At 42.3% G+C, this 21,145-nt stretch overlaps 1 protein-coding gene across 1 annotated transcript; it reads left to right on the top strand.

Annotated features, from left to right (window-relative positions):
• The first annotated feature begins 4,217 nt into the window (after positions 1–4,217).
• Positions 4,218–20,416, top strand: LOC121548158 (dual specificity protein phosphatase 3). The gene is made up of 4 exons (XM_041859543.1): positions 4,218–4,279; positions 4,359–4,558; positions 17,386–17,618; positions 20,025–20,416. The coding sequence occupies exons 2-4, from the start codon at positions 4,383–4,385 to the stop codon at positions 20,264–20,266; spliced, it is 651 nt and encodes a 216-aa protein (XP_041715477.1). The 5' UTR covers positions 4,218–4,279; positions 4,359–4,382; the 3' UTR covers positions 20,267–20,416.
• The last annotated feature ends 729 nt before the right edge of the window (positions 20,417–21,145 follow it).

Raw genomic sequence — 21,145 nt, 5'->3', positions numbered from 1 at the left:
GGAAGCCATGACACCAACCACAGAAGAGACTGGAAGCCATGACACCAACCACAAAAAAATATATATTTTGAGGGACCTACTGTATACTATATCTGCACTAATAATTTATTAATCGCAAGTACTTCGCTACAGTCTACTATGTTAATCAAGTTGAAATATCAATAAAGCAAATTGATGGGGCAAAGTGGAAAGAGAAAGTTATGATGTAATAGACACAATTTTTAGATGCAATATCTTGTTGTAGGGGTAGACTACATTTCTTTACATTTCAGTATGCCAAGAATAGGGTACATTGACCCCTTGTGGGGAAGAATATGGGCTGAACAATCAGAGAGCTTTGCTGTAGGCTACAGCAGGTGCATACACCTGTCATAGAACTGGCTACTATGGAAACTCCTGTGTTGAATATTGACCTGCACATGTATGCATGAACATGTTGTACAATAATTTTGGTAGATTATGTTAGAATATAGTTGTGGTCAAAAGTTTTGAGAATGACACAAATATAAATTTTCACAAAGTCTGCTGCCTCAGTTTTTATGATGGCAATTTGCATATGCTCCAGAATGTCATGAAGAGTGATCAGATGAATTGCAATTAATTGCAAAGTCCCTCTTTGCCATGAAAATGAACTTAATCCCCCAAAAACATTTCCACTGGATTTCAGCCCTGCCACAAAAGGACCAGCTGACATCATGTCAGTGATTCTCTCATTAACACAAGTGAGAGTGTTGATGAGGACAAGGCTGGAGATCACTCTGTCATGCTGATTGAGTTAGAATAACAGACTGGAAGCTTTAAAAGGAGGGTGGTGCTTGAAATCATTGTTCTTCCTTTGTTAACCATGGTTACCTGCAAGGAAACATGTGCCGTCATCATTGCTTTGCACAAAAAGGGCTTCACAGGCAAGGATATTGCTGCTAGTAAGATTGCACCTAAATCAACCATTTATCGGATCATCAAGAACTTCAAGGAGAGAGATTCAATTGTTGTGAAGAAGGCTTCAGGGTGCCCAAGAAAGTCCAGCAAGCACCAGGACTGTCTCCTAAAGTTGATTCAACTGCGGGATCGGGGCACCACCAGTGCAGAGCTTGCTCAGGAATGGCAGCAGGCAGGTGTGAGTGCATCTGCACGCACAGTGAGGCGAAGACTTTTGGAGGATGGCCTGGTGTCAAGAAGGGCAGCAAAGAAGCCACTTCTCTCCAGGAAAAACATCAGGAACAGACTGATATTCTGCAAAAGGTACAGGGATTGGACTGCTGAGGACTGGGGTAAAGTAATTTTCTCTGATGAATCCCCTTTCCGATTGTTTGGGGCATCTGGAAAAAAGCTTGTCCGGAGAAGACAAGGTGAGCACTACCATCAGTCCTGTGTCATGCCTACAGTAAAGCATCCTGAGACCATTAATGTGTGGGGTTGCTTCTCAGCCAAGGGAGTGGGCTCACTCACAATTTTGCCTAAGAACACAGCCATGACTAAAGAATGGTACCAACACATCCTCAGAGAGCAACTTCTCTCAACCATCCAAGAACAGTTTGGTGATGAACAATGCCTTTTCCAGCATGATGGAGCACCTTGCCATAAGGCAAAAGTGATAACTAAGTGGCTCGGGGAACAAAACATCAACATTTGGGTCCATGGCCAGGAAACTCCCCAGACCTTAATCCCATTTAGAACTTGTGGTCAATCCTCAAGAGGCAGGTGGACAAACAAAAACCCACAAAGTTTGACAAAGTCCAAGCATTGATTATGCAAGAATGGGCTGCTATCAGTCAGGATGTGGCCCAGAAGTTAATTGACAGCATGCCAGGGCGGATTGCAGAGGTCTTGAAAAAGAAGGGTTAACACTGCAAATATTGACTCTTTGCATAAACTTAATGTAATTGTCAATAAAAGCCAGTAACATCTGACAAAAATATCTAAAAACACTGAAGCACCAATACTTGTGTCATTCTCAAAACTTTTGACCACGACTGTACAGGTAACTGACAAAATAAAGGAAACACTTGAGTAAACGAGGGTTACAAAGTATATTGAAAACTGGTGCTTCCACACAGGTATGGTTCCTGAGTTAATTAAGCAATTAACGTCCCATCATGTATACAAATGCGCAGTTGCCCATTATTTTGGCTACCATGGCTAAAAGAGATCTAAATTACTTTGAAAGAGGGAAGACACAACACTTGGGGCATAGCGGGTTCAAAAGGGTGTGTGTGTGTCTCAGTCACCAGGACCCAGTTTTTCAAAAGTTATCTATCCGGATTTCGGTTATCGGATAAGATTAAATGCATAGAAATCGAATTAATAGAACGAGAATCCCCATTCAAGTCAATGATTCATCCGTTCTATTTTTATGCATTTAATCCTATCCGACAGGCAAAATCCAGATAGATAACTTGTGAAAAAGTGGGTCCAGATCTTAACCCAATTGAACACTTATGGGAGATTCTGTAGCGTTGCCTGAGACAACGTTTTCCACCACCATCAACAAAACACATGCCTCTAATAGAGTTCCAGACACATGTAGAATCTATGACAAGGCGCATTGAAGCTGTTCTGGCGGCTCGTTGTGGTCCAATGCCCTATTAAGACACTTTATGTTGGTGCTTCCTTTATTTTGTCAGTTACTTGTATCTATCTTGGCACCTACATCATCTGGAAATATCAATCACATTCAAGTTTCCCATCCATTGGCAGCATGCTTATCCACGCTGTGTGATGCAGAGCCATAGAAAGGCCTATATCTCTACATAACTATAGCGCTAGTGTGACCTCACTGTCTGGTGCGATCAATGTAGTTTTGGTCACTATTCGTGGAGACTGAAGCGCCTATAGGACCCAGGCATGCAAGACTGGCTGTGATGCAACAGGGTTGTGTAACTTGGTCAAATCTTTAGGGCACCAATGAAAGTATACTGTAGTCATAAGACCCAATGTCTAACTTTTTTTTTTTTTTACTAGATTTTCCTGTGTTTTATATATATTTCCACACTATGAAGTTGGAATAATACTGTGAAATCGTGAAAATGATGATAATGTTATTTTAGTGTAAGAGCCGTTTGAAAAGACTGCTGAAATGTCAGCCTGTTTTGGTAGGACAGAGATTTCGCCTTCCATGGTGACATTACAATGGGGTAAATTAGTTAATAGACCAATAAGAAAGAGAGTTCCAAATCTCTCTGCCAATAACAGACCAGTCCCAGACAGTCCTAGCAAAATTATTGCTTGTGAAATCGAACTAAGAAGCTACTTTTGTTTGTTTTTGACCATTTTAATTGAAAACAATCACAGTAAGGTATTTAGTTGTTACCCAGAAATTATTTGATTTTGTGATAAAAACGGCTGCATTGGACCGTTAAGTAAAAATGCATGGACATGTGTTATCATGACTGAATAGGTGAATGCACTACGGGCTATAGGTGCAATGATTCACTCAAAATTACAAGGACAACAACAGCAGGCCTGCGCATTGCAATAGTGTTACTGTGTAGGCTAATGTTGGGTTCTTCATTGCTTTTGAAGGTGCTATTTAAGTTTTAATAAACGTATTCTGCAAAGTCAATGATCCACCGCAACATTACTGTGGAATCATAAGAAAATTATATTATTTTAAAAAAGTAGACAAAGGCCTATATTCCAAACATGTAAAATATTGTTTTAGAGAGAATATGCTATGTTCATTATCCTGTTGGTTATTGCCACTTGTTGGATCAGCAATGGAAATGCAATGGACCTCTCCACTAACAACCAATATAATCTATAGACGGCTTTTGCATTAGGCCTATATAACTGCTGAATACTGCCTAAATGTTACTAGGCCTATCAAAATGTATGCAGACAAAATATCCCTTAGACATCAGTAGCAGCCCTAATTAGCTAATTGACTAAATCAATTAGGTAGGCTGAGATTTTAAAAACTGCATTGTGAATGAGCCTACTGTAACAATATAAGTGAAGCTGTGATAGGATTCTTTATATCATCTTTAGTCATTATAGCCACCAGTATTTTACAGCAATTTCTCGGGCGTTACCTCTTCCCAGCTTCTGCAAGAGATTAGGATATGGCATGCGAAGAGCAACACAAACGTAATTGAGCGGTCTCTGCAATGGCGCCCTCTCTGCCTTGTTTATAGTGTCTTCGTTTACCACCCTTGCGCGCGCGTGCGGCTGTCGTCAACCAATTCCTATCAGGAGTGTCTGACCGCCGGTGGGCGAGTGGGGTGTGTCTGCGAGCGGAGAGAGCGTGCGATTCAGATTCCTTGTACACAACACGACTCGAGTGAGAATAAAATGCTGCAAAATCTGAAATTGACACGACTCAGAGTCTAACAGTAATCTGACACTTGTTTGTTCGCCAGTTCGGAGAGAGACAGCCTGGAACCATGAAGAAATCGAGCCCAGCAAAGCAACAACCACCACCTCCGGCTGAAGTCACCGTGCCAGACAACGAGGTTACTGTGCAACAACTGAACGAGCTGTTGTCAAACAGCAGCGGATTTTACAGTTTACCAACACAGCATTTCAACGAGGTCTTCCCTAGAATATACGTTGGTAACGCGTAAGTAATTTTTATTTGACAAAAATTCTGAGGAATATGTGCACCTAGTTTATTTTTTCCACTTCAAACAAACAGTAGCCTACGATATTCATCAGATGACACCGACAGGTAGGCAATTGCTTCATCGTCCTTAGCAACGCATCCCTATCTGTTCAGACACGTTCATGACAATATTGGGCACAGAAAATGTCAGAATAATGTATAACAATATTTGCAGGTTATAGAATGTCATTGCCGACACCCATGAATTAAAACCCATGAATTAAAACCCTACTGTAAACGAATATTTTCCAATTTAACAAATTGCTAAATTCCAGAAACATAGGCTATAGCAACCTACCATCATCAATAAAAAGTGTCAAAGGATTCAAATGGATTTGACAACTAACGGTATGAAGGGGTTTGGTGTTGATATGCAATCTCTTCATTCATAATATTTGTCACGAGCATGGAAGGAGGCTGTTCCCTCGCTCTGAATAGATGAAGGAAGTAGTGAATATTCTAGAGGCACATGCTCCCTCTCGAACGTTCGTGTTCGTATTTGAAGGGCGATACAAAGCCCCATTTTTAATAAACGAAACGACTCCATTATATTATCCGTGCCATCTAGGCTGTGGATGATCTCCCGCGGTTTCATTCAACGCCCCCATTCTATTCCGTTAGGCTACTGTATCACGAATCATTCACACATAGCCAACAGTGCTGAAATAATCTGGTTTTAAATGTCCATACAAAGAATCGGATACGGAATCCATACACACAATTTTCTCAAAAACTGTTGGATTGTGAGTGTCAAAGTAGGCTATATTGATCAGGGAACTAGACATTGTGCAGCCTAAATGAATGAAGCAGACGAAAACATTTTAATGTATTTATTTATTTTTACGAATGCCCTGGCTCTTCAATCAGTTTAATTCCACCTGAGTAAATAATGCCGAGGTATGCACACTGGTCCCCAAGGCTCCACTGGGGTTTTCAATATTGTTTCCGATATTGGAACACATTTTCATTGATAACACCCTTCCTACTCACCTCCCGCTGTCTCACTTACCTTTATACACACAGGCACACTCTCAAAGGGGGATGGAGTGCTAGACCAGTCTGTCTCATGCTATTCCCTTTGCTGGGTCGTTCCACCAATTAGGTGCCCTTTGAGTAGTGTCAGGATAATGCATACCAGCCATAACTCTCCTTGGGACAGGGGGAATGGAAGCTTGTTGTGTGCAAAAGGGAGGGGCAATTGAGCTCAAGCTTCACTAATGAATTGCATTTGTTAAAACAATTCTAGCCTGTCTATCTACAATATGGGTAACAGGATTGACTTGTTATGCTCGACCCGCTCAGTTTTCCAACACAAAACACCAGAAAATGGCCAAAAGGAGTAGAACCAGCTGACCTGCTTTTACACTATGATTTGACTATTAGATGTTCAATGTTTCTTTTGAAAAACGTTTTCACCATATTAAAATGAGAGTTCCGTTCGCTTAACAGGGTTGACCTTAAAATGAATCACTAATCACATGAAATAAATAATAACCTTCAGAAATAACTTTGTTGGGGTTAAGTGGGTTAAAATCTTATTAGAAGTCACAGAGGGTGCACAGAGGGACATGTCAAAATGCTGAATTTTGACACTTTACCAAGTCTTTATTAAAATACAAAATCTGATTTGAAAATATCGCAATTTCAATGTGATCTATATTAAATGGTCCTATATTTTAATAAAACAGGCTTTTACAATTTCTACTTAACCTTTTATACTCGTGGGAATTGGCCTATACAGTGGGGAAAAAAGTATTTAGTCAGCCACCAATTGTGCAAGTTCTCCCACTTAAAAAAGATGAGAGAGGCCTGTAATTTTCATCATAGGTACACGTCAACTATGACAGACAAATTGAGAAAAAGAAATCCAGAAAATCACATTGTAGGATTTTTTATGAATTTATTTGCAAATTATGGTGGAAAATAAGTATTTGGTCACCTACAAACAAGCAAGATTTCTGGCTCTCACAGACCTGTAACTTCTTCTTTAAGAGGCTCCTCTGTCCTCCACTTGTTACCTGTATTAATGGCACCTGTTTGAACTTGTTATCAGTATAAAAGACACCTGTTCACAACCTCAAACAGTCACACTCCAAACTCCACTATGGCCAAGACCAAAGAGCTGTCAAAGGACACCAGAAACAAAATTGTAGACCTGCACCAGGCTGGGAAGACTGAATCTGCAATAGGTAAGCAGCTTGGTTTGAAGAAATCAACTGTGGGAGCAATTATTAGGAAATGGAAGACATACAAGACCACTGATAATCTCCCCTCGATCTGGGGCTCCACGCAAGATCTCACCCCGTGGGGTCAAAATGATCACAAGAACGGTGAGCAAAATCCCAGAACCACACGGGGGGACCTAGTGAATGACCTGCAGAGAGCTGGGACCAAAGTAACAAAGCCTACCATCAGTAACACACTACGCCGCCAGGGACTCAAATCCTGCAGTGCAAGACGTGTCCCCCCTGCTTAAGCCAGTACATGTCCAGGCCCGTCTGAAGTTTGCTAGAGTGCATTTGGATGATCCAGAAGAGGATTGGGAGAATGTCATATGGTCAGATGAAACCAAAATAGAACTTTTTGGTAAAAACTCAACTCGTCGTGTTTGGAGGACAAAGAATGCTGAGTTGCATCCAAAGAACACCATACCTACTGTGAAGCATGGGGGTGGAAACATCATGCTTTGGGGCTGTTTTTCTGCAAAGGGACCAGGACGACTGATCCGTGTAAAGGAAAGAATGAATGGGGCCATGTATCGTGAGATTTTGAGTGAAAACCTCCTTCCGTCAGCAAGGGCATTGAAGATGAAACGTGGCTGGGTCTTTCAGCATGACAATGATCCCAAACACACCGCCCGGGCAACGAAGGAGTGGCTTCGTACGAAGCATTTCAAGGTCCTGGAGTGGCCTAGCCAGTCTCCAGATCTCAACCCCATAGAAAATCTTTGGAGGGAGTTGAAAGTCTGTGTTGCCCAGCGACAGCCCCAAAACATCACTGCTCTAGAGGAGATCTGCATGGAGGAATGGGCCAAAATACCAGCAACAGTGTGTGACAACCTTGTGAAGACTTACAGAAAACGTTTGACCTGTGTCATTGCCAACAAAGGGTATATAACAAAGTATTGAGAAACTTTTGTTATTGACCAAATACTTATTTTCCACCATAATTTGCAAATAAATTCATAAAAAATCCTACAATGTGATTTTCTGGATTTTTTTTCTCCTCATTTTGTCTGTCCTAGTTGACTTGTACCTATGATGAAAATTACAGGCCTCTCTCATCTTTTTAAGTGGGAGAACTTGCACAATTGGTGGCTGACTAAATACTTTTTTTCCCCACTGTATGAATAGTGCTACATTAAAATGTTTCTTACAGAATAAATATGAAATGCATAACCATGGTAGCAATTGAAAGGGAACAGTTTGGAGATAAGGCAAGACAATTACAAGGGTTTGAGTGAGAGGACTAACTGGTGTCTCCAAGTGGCCACACACCTCTCCAAAGTGTGCACATTTCCTAAGCACATTTTAGTGCACTTTTATGACTCAAAGAAGAGTCTTTGACTCTAAGGTACTTTTTTGAGCTCTCCTAGCTGTGCTGTTGAGGAACTAAAGCAAGCACACTTGTAGTTGTTTCGGGTGGAAATAACCATGCATCCCCGCCCTTACACAATTACTGTTGTTGTTTACGCAATACAAAAACGGTCCATTATATATCGCAATCTGGTTCAGGTGGGCATGATTTGACAGCTTATTCTGTTGCCAACATGACTAACTAAGTTATACGATCTTAGTGTTAGGCTTTCACAAGGCAATTCAGAGAAACAGATTGTAATTTTGGTGCGCATAGAAAGGAGTCATCAGTGCATTCAGGTGCGTGTGCCTTGGTGAATTTTCTTCACAATAAGCAAACATAGGCTCATTCTGTTCAGAACAACCCTGGGTATGACGCCATGTCATCTTGTAACAGTACATCAAACATAGTGATCATAAATGTTGACACTGTGTATGACATGAGTTTTATGATTTGGAAATGTGAAGTGCACATTTGGACTCACAGTGTTTGGCTTGCTTGTATGAGATCAAAGCGGTATTTATTATAATCCTCAACGTTTCATCTTTCAAAATACATAGTCCTCTTAATGTACAGCATTTCCCTCACTCAAACAACAAAAAATGTGCAAAAGCTGCCCAGTTAGCGGGAGGGATGGGGGCAACTTCTTGTCGCGCACAGTGCTCAAATTCAGAATGGCTGTCAGTCAAAACCCATACAGCGCTGTTAAGCTCAGAGCCAGAGCTCTGACATCATGTATAGCATGTTACTGTACAGCCACTACGCTGCCATTTTCGGCCCGTATACGGGTACGAGTGTATAGGGCTACATTATCCAAGGCATGCAAAAGGCACTCATTTCTTGGAATGACCCAGCTATAAATACAATGCGGTTGGTTGACTGGGTACTATGTAATAAAGGTGGCGACTCTCCCCACAATTTACAGCCCAGTAAGGTCAGTTCCTAGTAATCCCTAATGCTGATTGTGTGCGCGTGCAGGAGGTCCCAATGTATATGCAAAGTCCACCTCACAAACACCACACATACCTAGTCGAGACACTATTAATAAGATGTCATGAATAAAGTCCATGCATGTGTGTTTACATGTACTTGGGTGAAAGAAATCCACATTGAGGACATGCATAGTAACATAAAATAACACGGTCTTAATAATAATAATAATAATAATATGCCATTTAGCAGACGCTTTTATCCAAAGCGACTTACAGTCATGCGTGCATACATTTTTGTGTATGGGTGGTCCCGGGGATCGAACCCACTACCTTGGCGTTACAAGCGCCGTGCTCTACCAGCTGAGCTACAGAGGACCACCCAATATGTAACTTTTTGGGCGACCCGACCAAATTCACATAGAAATGTGAGTTATAGATTTATCATACTACTTGAAAGCAAGTCTAAGCTATTTCCATGCTTCCAGCTGTTAAGTTTTTTTTTAGTGTTTTTGTTTACGTTCGGTTTTGTACACCAGCTTCAAACAGCTGAAACAACAATATATTTGGTTATGGAAAATATATTTCACAGAGGTTTAGACGGTACAATGATTCTTTACACTATACTAGCTTATTTTGTCACATAAACTGAAATTAGGTGAACTATTAGAGTTTTAGCAACCAGGAAATAGCGGAGCGATTTCTGCATAGTGCAACTTTAATATACAAAATTCTACATGATCAATAGTAGATTGTATAGGTCTCCTTTCCCTTTACCCATGTACAGGAAACCCCTAAGTCTCTCCCTCTTGTCTAATGATATCCATCACTTGGCTCCAGTCATTGCCAAGAGAGCATTAAGAGGGTGAGCTGGATGGAAAGCAAGCACATTACCTCTGTGTTACAACCAAATCAATTTGAATATGCCACTCTCTCGGGCCAAGGGCCAACTGACACATTGACGAGATATCTCGTCTTCCCCTAAGTTTACACAATAGTCATGTTCTAAGGGGTTAAATGTCGTCTGGGTTTTTTTGCCTTTATTTTGAAATGTGTAAAGAAGACCCTTAGATATTTGAGACTGCACAGTAAATAGAATATGTGAATCTAATTTCTGCTTACAGTAAATTTCTTGACAAAATATTTCACTGTCATATTCATTATGTGTGAAAAAACAACAGATGCTTAAAATGTATCTTGAAGAGCATCATCCTCCAATGTAGAGTAAAGGGTTTATGACAGAGGTACCAGGAAGATGTATGGATTGCCTATTAATTAGGATCTACACACTGACCACTCACACCACTGTCTGTTCCCCAGGGACCAGTGGCTTCTCACATGTTCTATGTTGAAGGTCAGCCAGAGAAGGGGTGTATTCATTACAGAAACCATTTACCGTTTAAGAACCAAGTGGAAGCAAACAGAGCAAAAGTAACGAAACGGGGAGGGACCTACCTGAATGTGTCCAATTGAAACAGACTAAACGTTTTGCAACAGAATCGACGTAATGATTAGACCACTGTTGCCACATAGCTCAAGCTGATAAGTAGTTTGGCTGATGTTCATTCAAAACAATGGACGGACATACACACACACACACACAGAGGTGTCATGCCCATTAAGTATGAGGAGCCTGATTTATCCATTTTCACTGTAGAAAATATAGAAGATATTGTATTTTTTAACCTATAATTGCCATTATTTAATTGAGTTAAGTTTCACTGTACATGTGGGACATTGACACTAACTCACAAAGACCTTGACACCAAAGTGCTCTTAATATTTGCCAACAGATCTCCGTTAGCTTTTAAAGCTATCATGTTAAAACACTCCCTGCTTGAAAAGTCTAGTAGGCTCATAACACAAACTTGAGCTTCCACCGAACGGCGATGGAAGCCATGATGTAAGGTGTGCTAAAATGCTTTTATCGACGCCCACTCAGGCTTTAATATAAAAGCGCTGGGCAGCCCTTGGTTGACGACACACTTTGGTTCTTTGTAAGGGCTTGTATTAATAATGTATAGACTGGGACTGCAGAGAGGAGGACTATGAGTGGAGGACATGCAGACACACACACAAGCAGGTATACACACTCACATTCAGACGCATGCACGCATAGATGCTCAAATAATATTGGCTATATCTGTACACTCAGGCGCTTACAGGCACATACTCTGAAACACATACATGCACTGTACACATGCTCAATGTAACACACACACACAAACGCAGCCCTTCCTCTCACACACTGAGTCATCGTCATTACAGGAGAAATATGACCGCAATCTGCCATGGCTCCACCAAGATAGACAGAGCCTCACAGCAGGAAGAGAGCGAGAGAGAGAGAGAGAGAGGGGGAAAAAAAGGAGAGAGTAGAGAGAAAGAGAAGGGTAGACACAGCGGAGAGAGGGAGAGAGAGATGGATAGACACAGCGGGGAGAGAGCGAGAGAGATGGATAGACACAGCAGGGAGAGAGAGAGTAGCGAGAGAGAGACACAGCGGGGAGAGAGATATGGATAGACACAGTGGGGAGAGAAAAAGAGAGAGGGGAGTGTGAGCGAGAGAGAGCAAGGGGGAGAGTGAGAGGGGGTGTGTGTGTGTGAGTTATGGGTCTCTTTGGGCAGATCTGAGCGGCTGAGCCCCATGTACAGAAGCCATCGCTCCATCACCTCGGAGGAGCCTTGGCCTACAGGCAGGGAGACAGATGGGCTGCCTCATCCCCCAGTCATAAAGCAAGATGGTGGCAGACTGGATCTTTATTAGTCAGCCCGGCAGCGTGAGGCAGTGAGGGCGTGTTGACCCTCTGTCCCAGGGGACCCATCCAGGGTCACTCAGCCTCTCCACATCCCTGCCTGGAGCCTGATGATATTCTTATCCAACTGTAGAGCACTCTGGGATGAGATGATGTAGAGCATAGTAAGTACAGTTAACAGAACCTGTATTCAATTAAAGTAGGTAGGTAGGTACAGTGCCTTCAGAAAGTCTTCACACCCCTTGACTTTTTCCACATTTTGTTGTGTTACAAAGTGGGATTAAATAGATTTAATTGCCCTTTTTTTTTGTCAGCGATCAACACAAAATACTCTTAATGTCAAAATGAAAGAAAAATGTGAACATTTGTGAGAAAAAAAATAAAATAGACATGAAAAATAAAACACTGTCTTGATTCAATACATGTTAGAATCACCTTTGGCAGCAATTACAGCTGTGAACCTTTCTGGGTTTGTCTCTAAGCGCTTTCCACACCTGGATTGTGCAACATTCCCATAATATTATTTTCATAATTCTTCAAGCTCTGTCAAATTGGTTGTTGATCATTGCTAGACCACCATTTTCAGGTTTGCCACAGATTTAAGTCAAAACTGTACCTGGCGCTAACTCTGCAAATAGCACTGCTGGGTGATTTGAAAAGTCATAGTCAATCGATCAATAATATAATACTTTTAGCAAAAATCTGTAGAAACTATGAGAATAGAAAGGTTCAGAACTTTTGTGAAACATCACAGCACAGTTGAAAAATATATGGCAAATAAAAATAAAAATGGATGGTGTGAAGAGATAGATGGGAGGGGTTGAGTGGAGCTGAAGGGTGGGACTAAAAACAACAAAATAACTAATGTAAAATATACTGTATCTGTAAAATGTAAATAGGTTCAGAACTTTTGTGAAACAGCACAGTTAAAAATATATGGCAAATACAAATCAAACTGGATGGTCTTCAGAGATAGATGGGAGGTGTTGAGGGTAGCTGAAGGATGGGATTAAAAACAAACAAAAGATAACTATTGTAAAATACATTGTGTCCGTAACATTTCTAGTATGTATAAGCTGGAAGTAGAAGCCTAAGTGTTGTTATCCATTAGTTTACTCCAATTAAAAGAGGGGTGGTAGGGTTAGGGGAAAATATAATTGATAAAAATATTTAGCACCCCCCCCCCCAAAAAATAATAATATTTACCCCAAAATATATGGGGGATTGGAAATGATGCAGACTCTGTAACTCGGCCACTCGGGAACATCAATGTTTTGTTCGTAAGCAATTCCATTGTAGATTTGGCCTTGTGTTTTAGGTTAATGTCCTGCTGAAAGGTGACTTAATCTCCCAGTGTCTGGAGGAAAGCAGACTGAACCAGTTTTTCCTCTAGGATTTTGCCTGTCCTTAGCTCCATTCAGTTTTTTTTATTCTGTACAGGCTTCCTTATTTTCACTCTGTCAATTAGGCTAGTATTGTGAAGTAACTACAATGTTGTTGATCCATCCTCAGTTTTGTCCTATCGCAGCTATTAAACTCTGTAACTTTTTTAAAGTCACCATTAACCTCATGGTGAAATCCCTGAGCGGTTTCCTTCCTCTCCTGCAACTGAGTTAGGAAGGACGCCTACATCTTTATAGTGACTGGGTGTATTGATACACCATCCAAAGTGTAATTAATAACTTCACCATGCTCAAAGGGATATTCAATGTCTGCTTTTTCTTTTACCGATCTAACAATAGGTGCCATCTTTGCGAGGAATTGGAAAACCTCCCTGGTCTTTGTGGTTGAATCTGTGTTTGAAATTCACTGCTCGACTAAGGACCTTACAGATAATTGTATGTGTGGGGTACAGGGATGAGGTAGTCATTCAAAAATCATGTTAAACACTATTATTGCACACAGAGTGAGTCCATGCAATTATTATGTGACTTGTTAAGCACATTACCCCTGAATTTATTTAGGCTTGCCATAAGAAATGGCTTGAATACTTATTGACTCAAGACATTTCAGCTTTTCATTTTTATTCGTTTGTAAAACATAATTCCACTTTAACATTACGGGGTATTGTGTGTAGGCCAGAGACAAAAAATCTAAATTTTTATCAATTTTAAATTCAGGCTGTTACACAACATAATGGGGAAAAAGTCAAGGAGTGTGAATACATTCTGAAGGCACTGTATACAGTTGAAGTCGGAAGTTTACATACACTTAGATTAGAGTCATTAAAACTCGTCTTTCAACCACTCAACAAATTTCTTGTTAACAAACTATAGTTTTGGCAAGTCGGCATGACATCAAGTAATATTTCCAACAATTGTTTACAGACAGATTATTTCACTTATAATTCACTGTATCACAATTCCAGTTTGTCAGAAGTTTACATACACTAAGTTGACTGTGCCTTTAAACAGCTTGGAAAATTCCAGAAAATGATGTCATGGCTTTAGAAGCGTCTGATAGGCTAATTGACATAATTTGAGTCAATTGGAGGTGTACCTGTGGATGTATTTCAAGGCCTACCTTCAAACTCAGTGCCTCTATGCTTGACATCATGGGAAAATCTAAAGAAATCAGCCAAGACCTCAGAAAATAAATTGTAGACCTCCACAAGTCTGGTTCATCCTTGGGAGCAATTTCCAAACGCCTGATTGTACCACGTTCATCTGTACAAACAATAGTATGCAAGTATAAACACCATGGGACCACGCAGCCGTCATACCGCTCAGGAAAGAGACGCGTTCTGTCTCCTAGAGATGAATGTACTTTGGTGCGAAAAGTGCAGATCAATCCCAGAACAACAGCAAAGGACCCTGTGAAGATGCTGGAGGAAACAAGTACAAAAGTACCTATATCCATAGTAAAATGAGTCCTATATCAACATAACCTGAAAGGCAGCTCAGCAAGGAAGAAGCCACTGCTCCAAAACCGCCATAAAAAAGCCAGACTACGGTTTGCAACTGCACATGGGGACAAAGATCGTACTTTTTGGAGAAATGTCCTCTGGTCTGATGAAACAAAAATAGAACTGTTTGGCCATAATTACCATTTATGTTTGGAGGAAAAAGGGGGTGGCTTGCAAGCCGAAGAACACCATCCCAACCGTGAATCACGGGGGTGGCAGCATCATGCTGTGGGGGTGCTTTGCTGCAGGAGGGACAGGTGCACTTCACAAAATAGATGGCATCATGCGGAAGGAAAATTATGTGGATATATTGAAGCAACATCTCAAGACATCAGTCAGGAAGTTAAAGCTTGGTCGCAAATGAGTCTTCCAAATGGACAATGACCCCAAGCATATTTCCAAAGTTGTGGCAAAATGGCTTAAGGACAACAAAGTCAAGGTATTGGAGTGGCCATCACAAAGCCCTGACCTCAATCCTATAGAAAATTTGTGGGCAGAACTGAAAAAGCGTGTGCGAGCAAGGAGGCCTACAAACCTGACTCAGTTACACCAGCTCTGTCAGGAGGAATGGGCCAAAATTCACCCAACTTATTGTGGGAAGCTTGTGGAAGGCTACCCGAAACATTTGACCCAAGTTAAACAATTTAAAGGCAATGCTACCAAATACTAATTGAGTATGTAAACTTCAGACCCACTGGGAATGTGATGAAATAAATAAAAGCTGAAATAAATCATTCTCTCTACTATTATTCTGACATTTCACATTCTTAAAATAAAGTGGTGATCCTAACTGACCTAAGACAGGGAATTTTTACTAGGATTAAATGTCAGGAATTGTGAAAAACTGAGTTTAAATGTATTTGGCTAAGGTGTATGTAAACTTCCAACTTCAACTGTATATACCCAGTGATTAGAGTAGCTGGAAGGCCGCTAGTTTAAATCTCAGGCAGGGCGTCTGAACTGGCAACTGGAGAGATTCTGGTTTCAGGTCATAGCTACCATCCACTGCTGGTTTGCCCTTGAGCAAGGCATGTAACACCTACCTAGCTCCAGCTGAAAAAAAAGTTGTGTTTTCTGGCAGGGTTGGATTTGTACCCCTAATCATGTGATAAAGCTGTGCCCCAGTGGCCATGAGTTGAAACTAAACTGCAACAGGGAAACACATGAATAGGAAGGAAGGAAGGAAGGAAGGAAGGGAAGGAAGGGAAGGAAGGGAAGGAAGGGAAGGAAGGGAAGGAAGGGAAGGAAGGGAAGGAAGGAAGGAAGGGGAAGGAAGGAAGGAAGGAAGGAAGGAAGGAAGGAAGGAAGGAGAGATTGTGGAGAGCAGAAAGACTTGTATAGTTGTCTGGAAGTTGAGTAGATAAAAATAGATGCAGTCACTGGAGTGGAGCTGGCTGAGTATGGAGCCTCTCTTCTTCTCTCCCTGGTCGTGTCTGAAATCTGTCTTTCCTACTACTTACTAAAATTACCTGCTGTGTACTACATTTTACATTTTAGTCATTTAGCAGACGCTCTTATCCAGAGCGACTTACAGTTAGTGAGTGCATACATAATTTTTTTATACTGGCCCCCCGTGGGAATCGAACCCACAACCCTGCCGTTTCAAGCGCCATGCACTACCAACTGAGCTACATGGGGCTAATCATGCTACATGCTATTTAGAATGTAGTGTTTATTAAAAACGTATGCAGTAAGCAACAAATATCAATATACAACTCAAACATGCTGAGAAGGCGTCATCTAATGCGCAATCGTGCTTGTTCCCCGCCATTCGTTTCTTCTGTAGAGCATGTCCCCTATTCTGATTTATCAGCTGTTGTCATCCAAACACACTTGAGTGTGAAAAGACGATTATCTTCCTTAATAGTGTGCCTGAGTATCTATAGACTATTTCTCTCCTCTCTCCTCTCTCCCATTCTCTCACCTCCCTGGGTATCGGGAGCCCTATTTCGGTCAGTGTTCAGGACGCCCGTGGCTTTCTGTCTGCCCCTGGGCAGCACCCAAGATCTCCTTTTCCTTGGCATGTCTGCATGACACTGGGCTCCGGACATTCCCCTGTCTCCTGGGGGACCACTAACATAGGCAGACATCTCCACTGTCTAAAAGCGGCTCTACCATTTATCCCGTTCAAGCTCCAACCAGCCATGGCAAGGCCACGTCGACAGCTAGGTCTGAGACTGGGCTAGATGGGGTAGCCTGCGTTGGGTGCGATAATCAGCAGGAAAACCCCTCCAACACCATTACATTTTCACAATGATGCTTTAAGAGTGCCGTGGCAACTCAGAACATTTAGGATGACAAGCTGGAGAGGCGTTGAGATGGTGTTAGGACAATGGCTTGAATAGCAGGTCTGGGACAACTTTGGACTGTAGTTTTAAAACAGTCAGCTGCTAAAACTTGGTATTGTTGATCCTGTGAACATTGATGTTTAGTTTGACAGCCACTGCAAAGTAGATCTAATGTTTGCTTATTTACTCTAACTTGTCTTGAGTCTCTACTCTACAGAGTTGATAATAGTGATTCTGGAAGCCACTGTTCTCAGATGTGGCCCATGCTTAATCAATGTCTAATGTCTGATGTCTACCTCATAGAAATATCTATTTCTATGGTCTACCTCTCCAGGTTTGTGGGCCAGAATCTGATGCGTCTGCAGAAGCTGGGCGTGACCCACATCCTGAACGCGGCGGAGGGCAACTCCTTCATGCACGTCAACACCAACGCAGAGTTCTACGCTGGCTCGGGCATCACCTACCACGGCATCCAGGCCAACGACAAGCCGCAGTTCAACCTCAGTACATTTTTTGAGGAGGGGGCGGACTTTATCGAGAAGGCTCTGGCACACAACAATGGCAAAGGTGAGACTGATCACTCTGGGTTCTCTTTTACCACAGGAGGCTGGTGAGGGGAGGACGGCTCATAGTAAGGGATGGAATGGAGTAAATGGAATGGTATCAAACACATGAACATGTTCGATATCATTCCATTTATTCCGTTCCAGCCATTACTATGAGCCCGTCCTCCCCAATTAAGGTGCCACCTGTGGTGTTACTGAGCTGTTTGTTAGACTAAGTGACAATCAGTTTGTCATTCCATAGTGATGTACACTGAAGAGGCCCAGTTCAATTGACTTCAGGACATGGTTGACTGAGGTGAATTGATGTGCCTTTAGCATTGGTCTCTGTCTCTCTGCTACAGTAGGTTGTCTGATGTAAAGAATTGGGGAACTTTATTTTAAGGTATCTGTTTCTACAGGTATTTACTTGGTATTAGCTATTATTGTGTATTTATCATTTCACCATGTAATTTAGAAGCCAAATACCAGATTTTTTTCTGTACTGTAAAATAGAGTGCCAATCGCCCCTTTATAGGGAAGCAAGGTCAAAGAGCAATATGGTTTGTTTCCTCTCAGTTGTTTTTTCTCATTTCAAAATATTTGTTCACTTGGTTAAAACTGTAGAAAAACTCTTGTTGCTCCAAGTCTGTTAAGAGAAGAGGAGTAACTGTCCTTCAGGGTATAAAACGTTTAATGATGCATTCTCTATCCCCAGTTAGAGATACACACATTGCTATATCATCGGATGTTTCCATCAGTTGAATGTTGTGAGAACATTGCACTGGTCATAGATAGATCTATTGTATCAAACCAGACACTCCACTTTTTTCCATAGAGAGCAAGCACAGACACCAGTTTGGCACATGTAATATTTCCTCTGCTCTGTGTTCCAGTAGAAAATGCTTAGAAGATGTCACTTCAAGAGGGCCATTTGATGTGATGAATGACCATGACACTGTTTGAAACATATTGCATTGAACAGCACATTGAATGCGTTTCACGGTACTATTTGAAATATGTGTCTGAGATTTGTAACAGCGCACCAACCAACACAAAACAAATGGAAATCTAGCAGGGAAGTGAACAACAAAAGATGAAGGAAGTGCCATTCACTTCAACCAAAACCCTCTAACTCATAACAGCCTCTGTAGACCGAAAGAACAAGAACTGCCATCTGACTACAGCTCTGGCTCCTCTCTCCCAAAATGTTACTGGGGTGTTGACATACCCTCGGGGCCCATTTAATTGGAGCACTGAACCCTGTGTTTTCTGGAATTGATTTAATGTCATCTTTTGACACAGTGGAGCAATTATAAATCATCTTAATTCCCGGCCAATTTGGCAGCAGCAGCGTCTACACCCCAGTCAATCACAGTGGCTACAGGAGTGGAGGAAGAGGAGGAGGACAATCATCTTTCCAACAAACCGTAACACCAGCTCACTCTGGTGGATGTAGTGTCTTGCTGTAACTCAGTGACATTTTGTGACCCCCTGCCGAGCTGTGCAAAGGTCAGGGATGGAGCTTGTGCATGTGCCTCATCAGCAGGGTTGTGCTTGTGAGTGTGTGTATTGACTGAGTGAGCGCGCGCGTTTGTTTGGCGTGCGTGTGGCGCGCGCGTGTGTGTGTGTGTGTGTGTGTGTGTGTGTGTGTGCGCGCGTGCGCGTGCGCGAGTGTGTAAAGCGATGAGCACCTGATTCCATGTGCATGTTATCAGCGTCTACAGTCAGCCCTGGATTGATCGGCGGGAGGCAGGTTGGGGATTGGACAGAGGTCACTTAAATGGCAAGAGCCTAGCCCCCGAGACGCTGGGAGCGGTGTCAGGTTTCAAACACACTGCAGAATCGGCAGATCTGAACTGAGCACGAGCAGATCGGCTTCTCAGTGAAGTTGGCACGGTGAATTCCTCCTGGGGAGTAGGGAGGTCGATTAGGAATACAGGAGTTGAGGAGGGGGATGTGGAGGTGTATTTATGCACACACACACACACACAGTCTACATATCCACACTTACACACACACACACACACAGTCTACATGTACACACTTGTCTGCCGCAGAGGTCAGGCCCTGGATTGGCATCTCTCTGGCTGAGATGCTTCGCTGGGCAGGTTTATACGGAGCATCTGTTTCCTCCCTCCTTTCCTCTCTCCTTTCCTCCCTCCTTTCCTCCCTGTAGCTCACTGTGTCTTCCCCCTCTCCTTCCTTTTACTCCAGTCTTTGTCAGAATCCCAATAGCCAGAAATGGTCTCCTTTCATTGTGTCCATTCCTTCAAGACCACTGATCTGAAAGGATTTGATGGGTTCAAGCAGGATAGTGGAACCCTATCCAGTCCTCTCAACTATCAGTGTTCATGAAGGAAAGGAGTTGAGTAAAGGGCCGTTGAGGAGAATTGGGACGTAGCCCTAAGTCTCTGTCTGTGTCCATCAGGGAAGGTGTACGTCCACTGCCGAGAGGGCTACAGCCGCTCGCCCACCATTGTCATCGCTTACCTCATGCTGCGTCACAAACTGGACGCCCGGGTGGCGGTCGCCACGGTGAGGCTGAAGAGAGAGATCGGCCCCAATGACGGCTTTCTGCACCAGCTGTGCCAACTCAACGAGAAGCTGGCGAAAGAGGGCAAGTTGAATGGGGTGATGCCAGTCGTGGCTGCCAGGTTAAAGACAAAGTAAGAGCGAGAGAGAGAGACCCAACCCCTCCTATTCTGCCTTCCATAGGAGCCAACCTGACTCAATCCACCCTGACCAGCACACATCACACAGACACACACGTACATCTACAACATGTAACATTCATACATACATACATACATACATACATACATACATACATACATACATACATACATACATACATACATACATACATACATACATACATACATACATACATACATACATACATACATACATACATACATACATGGTGACAGTCACACAATAACTTTCACACACTCTCTCTCTCTCTCTCTCTCTCTCTCTCTGCTGGTCTCCTTGTGTACATTTGTCTAAACCCCACCTGTTCCAATAGTGGGGGAAGTATGTTAGGCAGAAAAAAACAAGGCCACATGGGGCATGCAGGCATTCTTCTAACCATGGCTCAGTACTTTACAGTTTATTCTGTTACCCATCTTCTCAGTGTAGATTCCATAAACATACGTCCCACCGCTAGCACACACAGCCCCAAAGTTCCCTGAGTGTGATGTTTTGACCTGACCAATGAAGCATTCCCTAGACCATAGGTTTAAAACACTGGACATCTCTCTCTGTTTTTCCACTTTTGGAGCTCAGAGGTCAGAAGAGTTGTACAAATAATATATTATAGCACAATCATTCCACAGTATCCCACTGCCGGGACTGTCAGACTACAATGATGTCATGACACCAACAAAATGATCCCTGACCAGTCCGGAATGTTTTGGGACATTTGGTTTAGACTAGTCCTGATTGGATGTGACAGCGAAGCACCCTGACATCACACCAGGAAGTGACATGGCTAGTGTTGGGTGGGCTAATTTGGTATATCAAAAAAACATTCCATAGAGACGGGAA

This window comes from Coregonus clupeaformis, chromosome 1 (genome assembly GCF_020615455.1).
Source record: "Coregonus clupeaformis isolate EN_2021a chromosome 1, ASM2061545v1, whole genome shotgun sequence".
Taxonomy (NCBI): domain Eukaryota; kingdom Metazoa; phylum Chordata; class Actinopteri; order Salmoniformes; family Salmonidae; genus Coregonus; species Coregonus clupeaformis.
The sequence above is the reverse complement of the archived record's forward strand: the minus strand, read 5'-3'. Positions and strand labels throughout refer to the sequence as shown.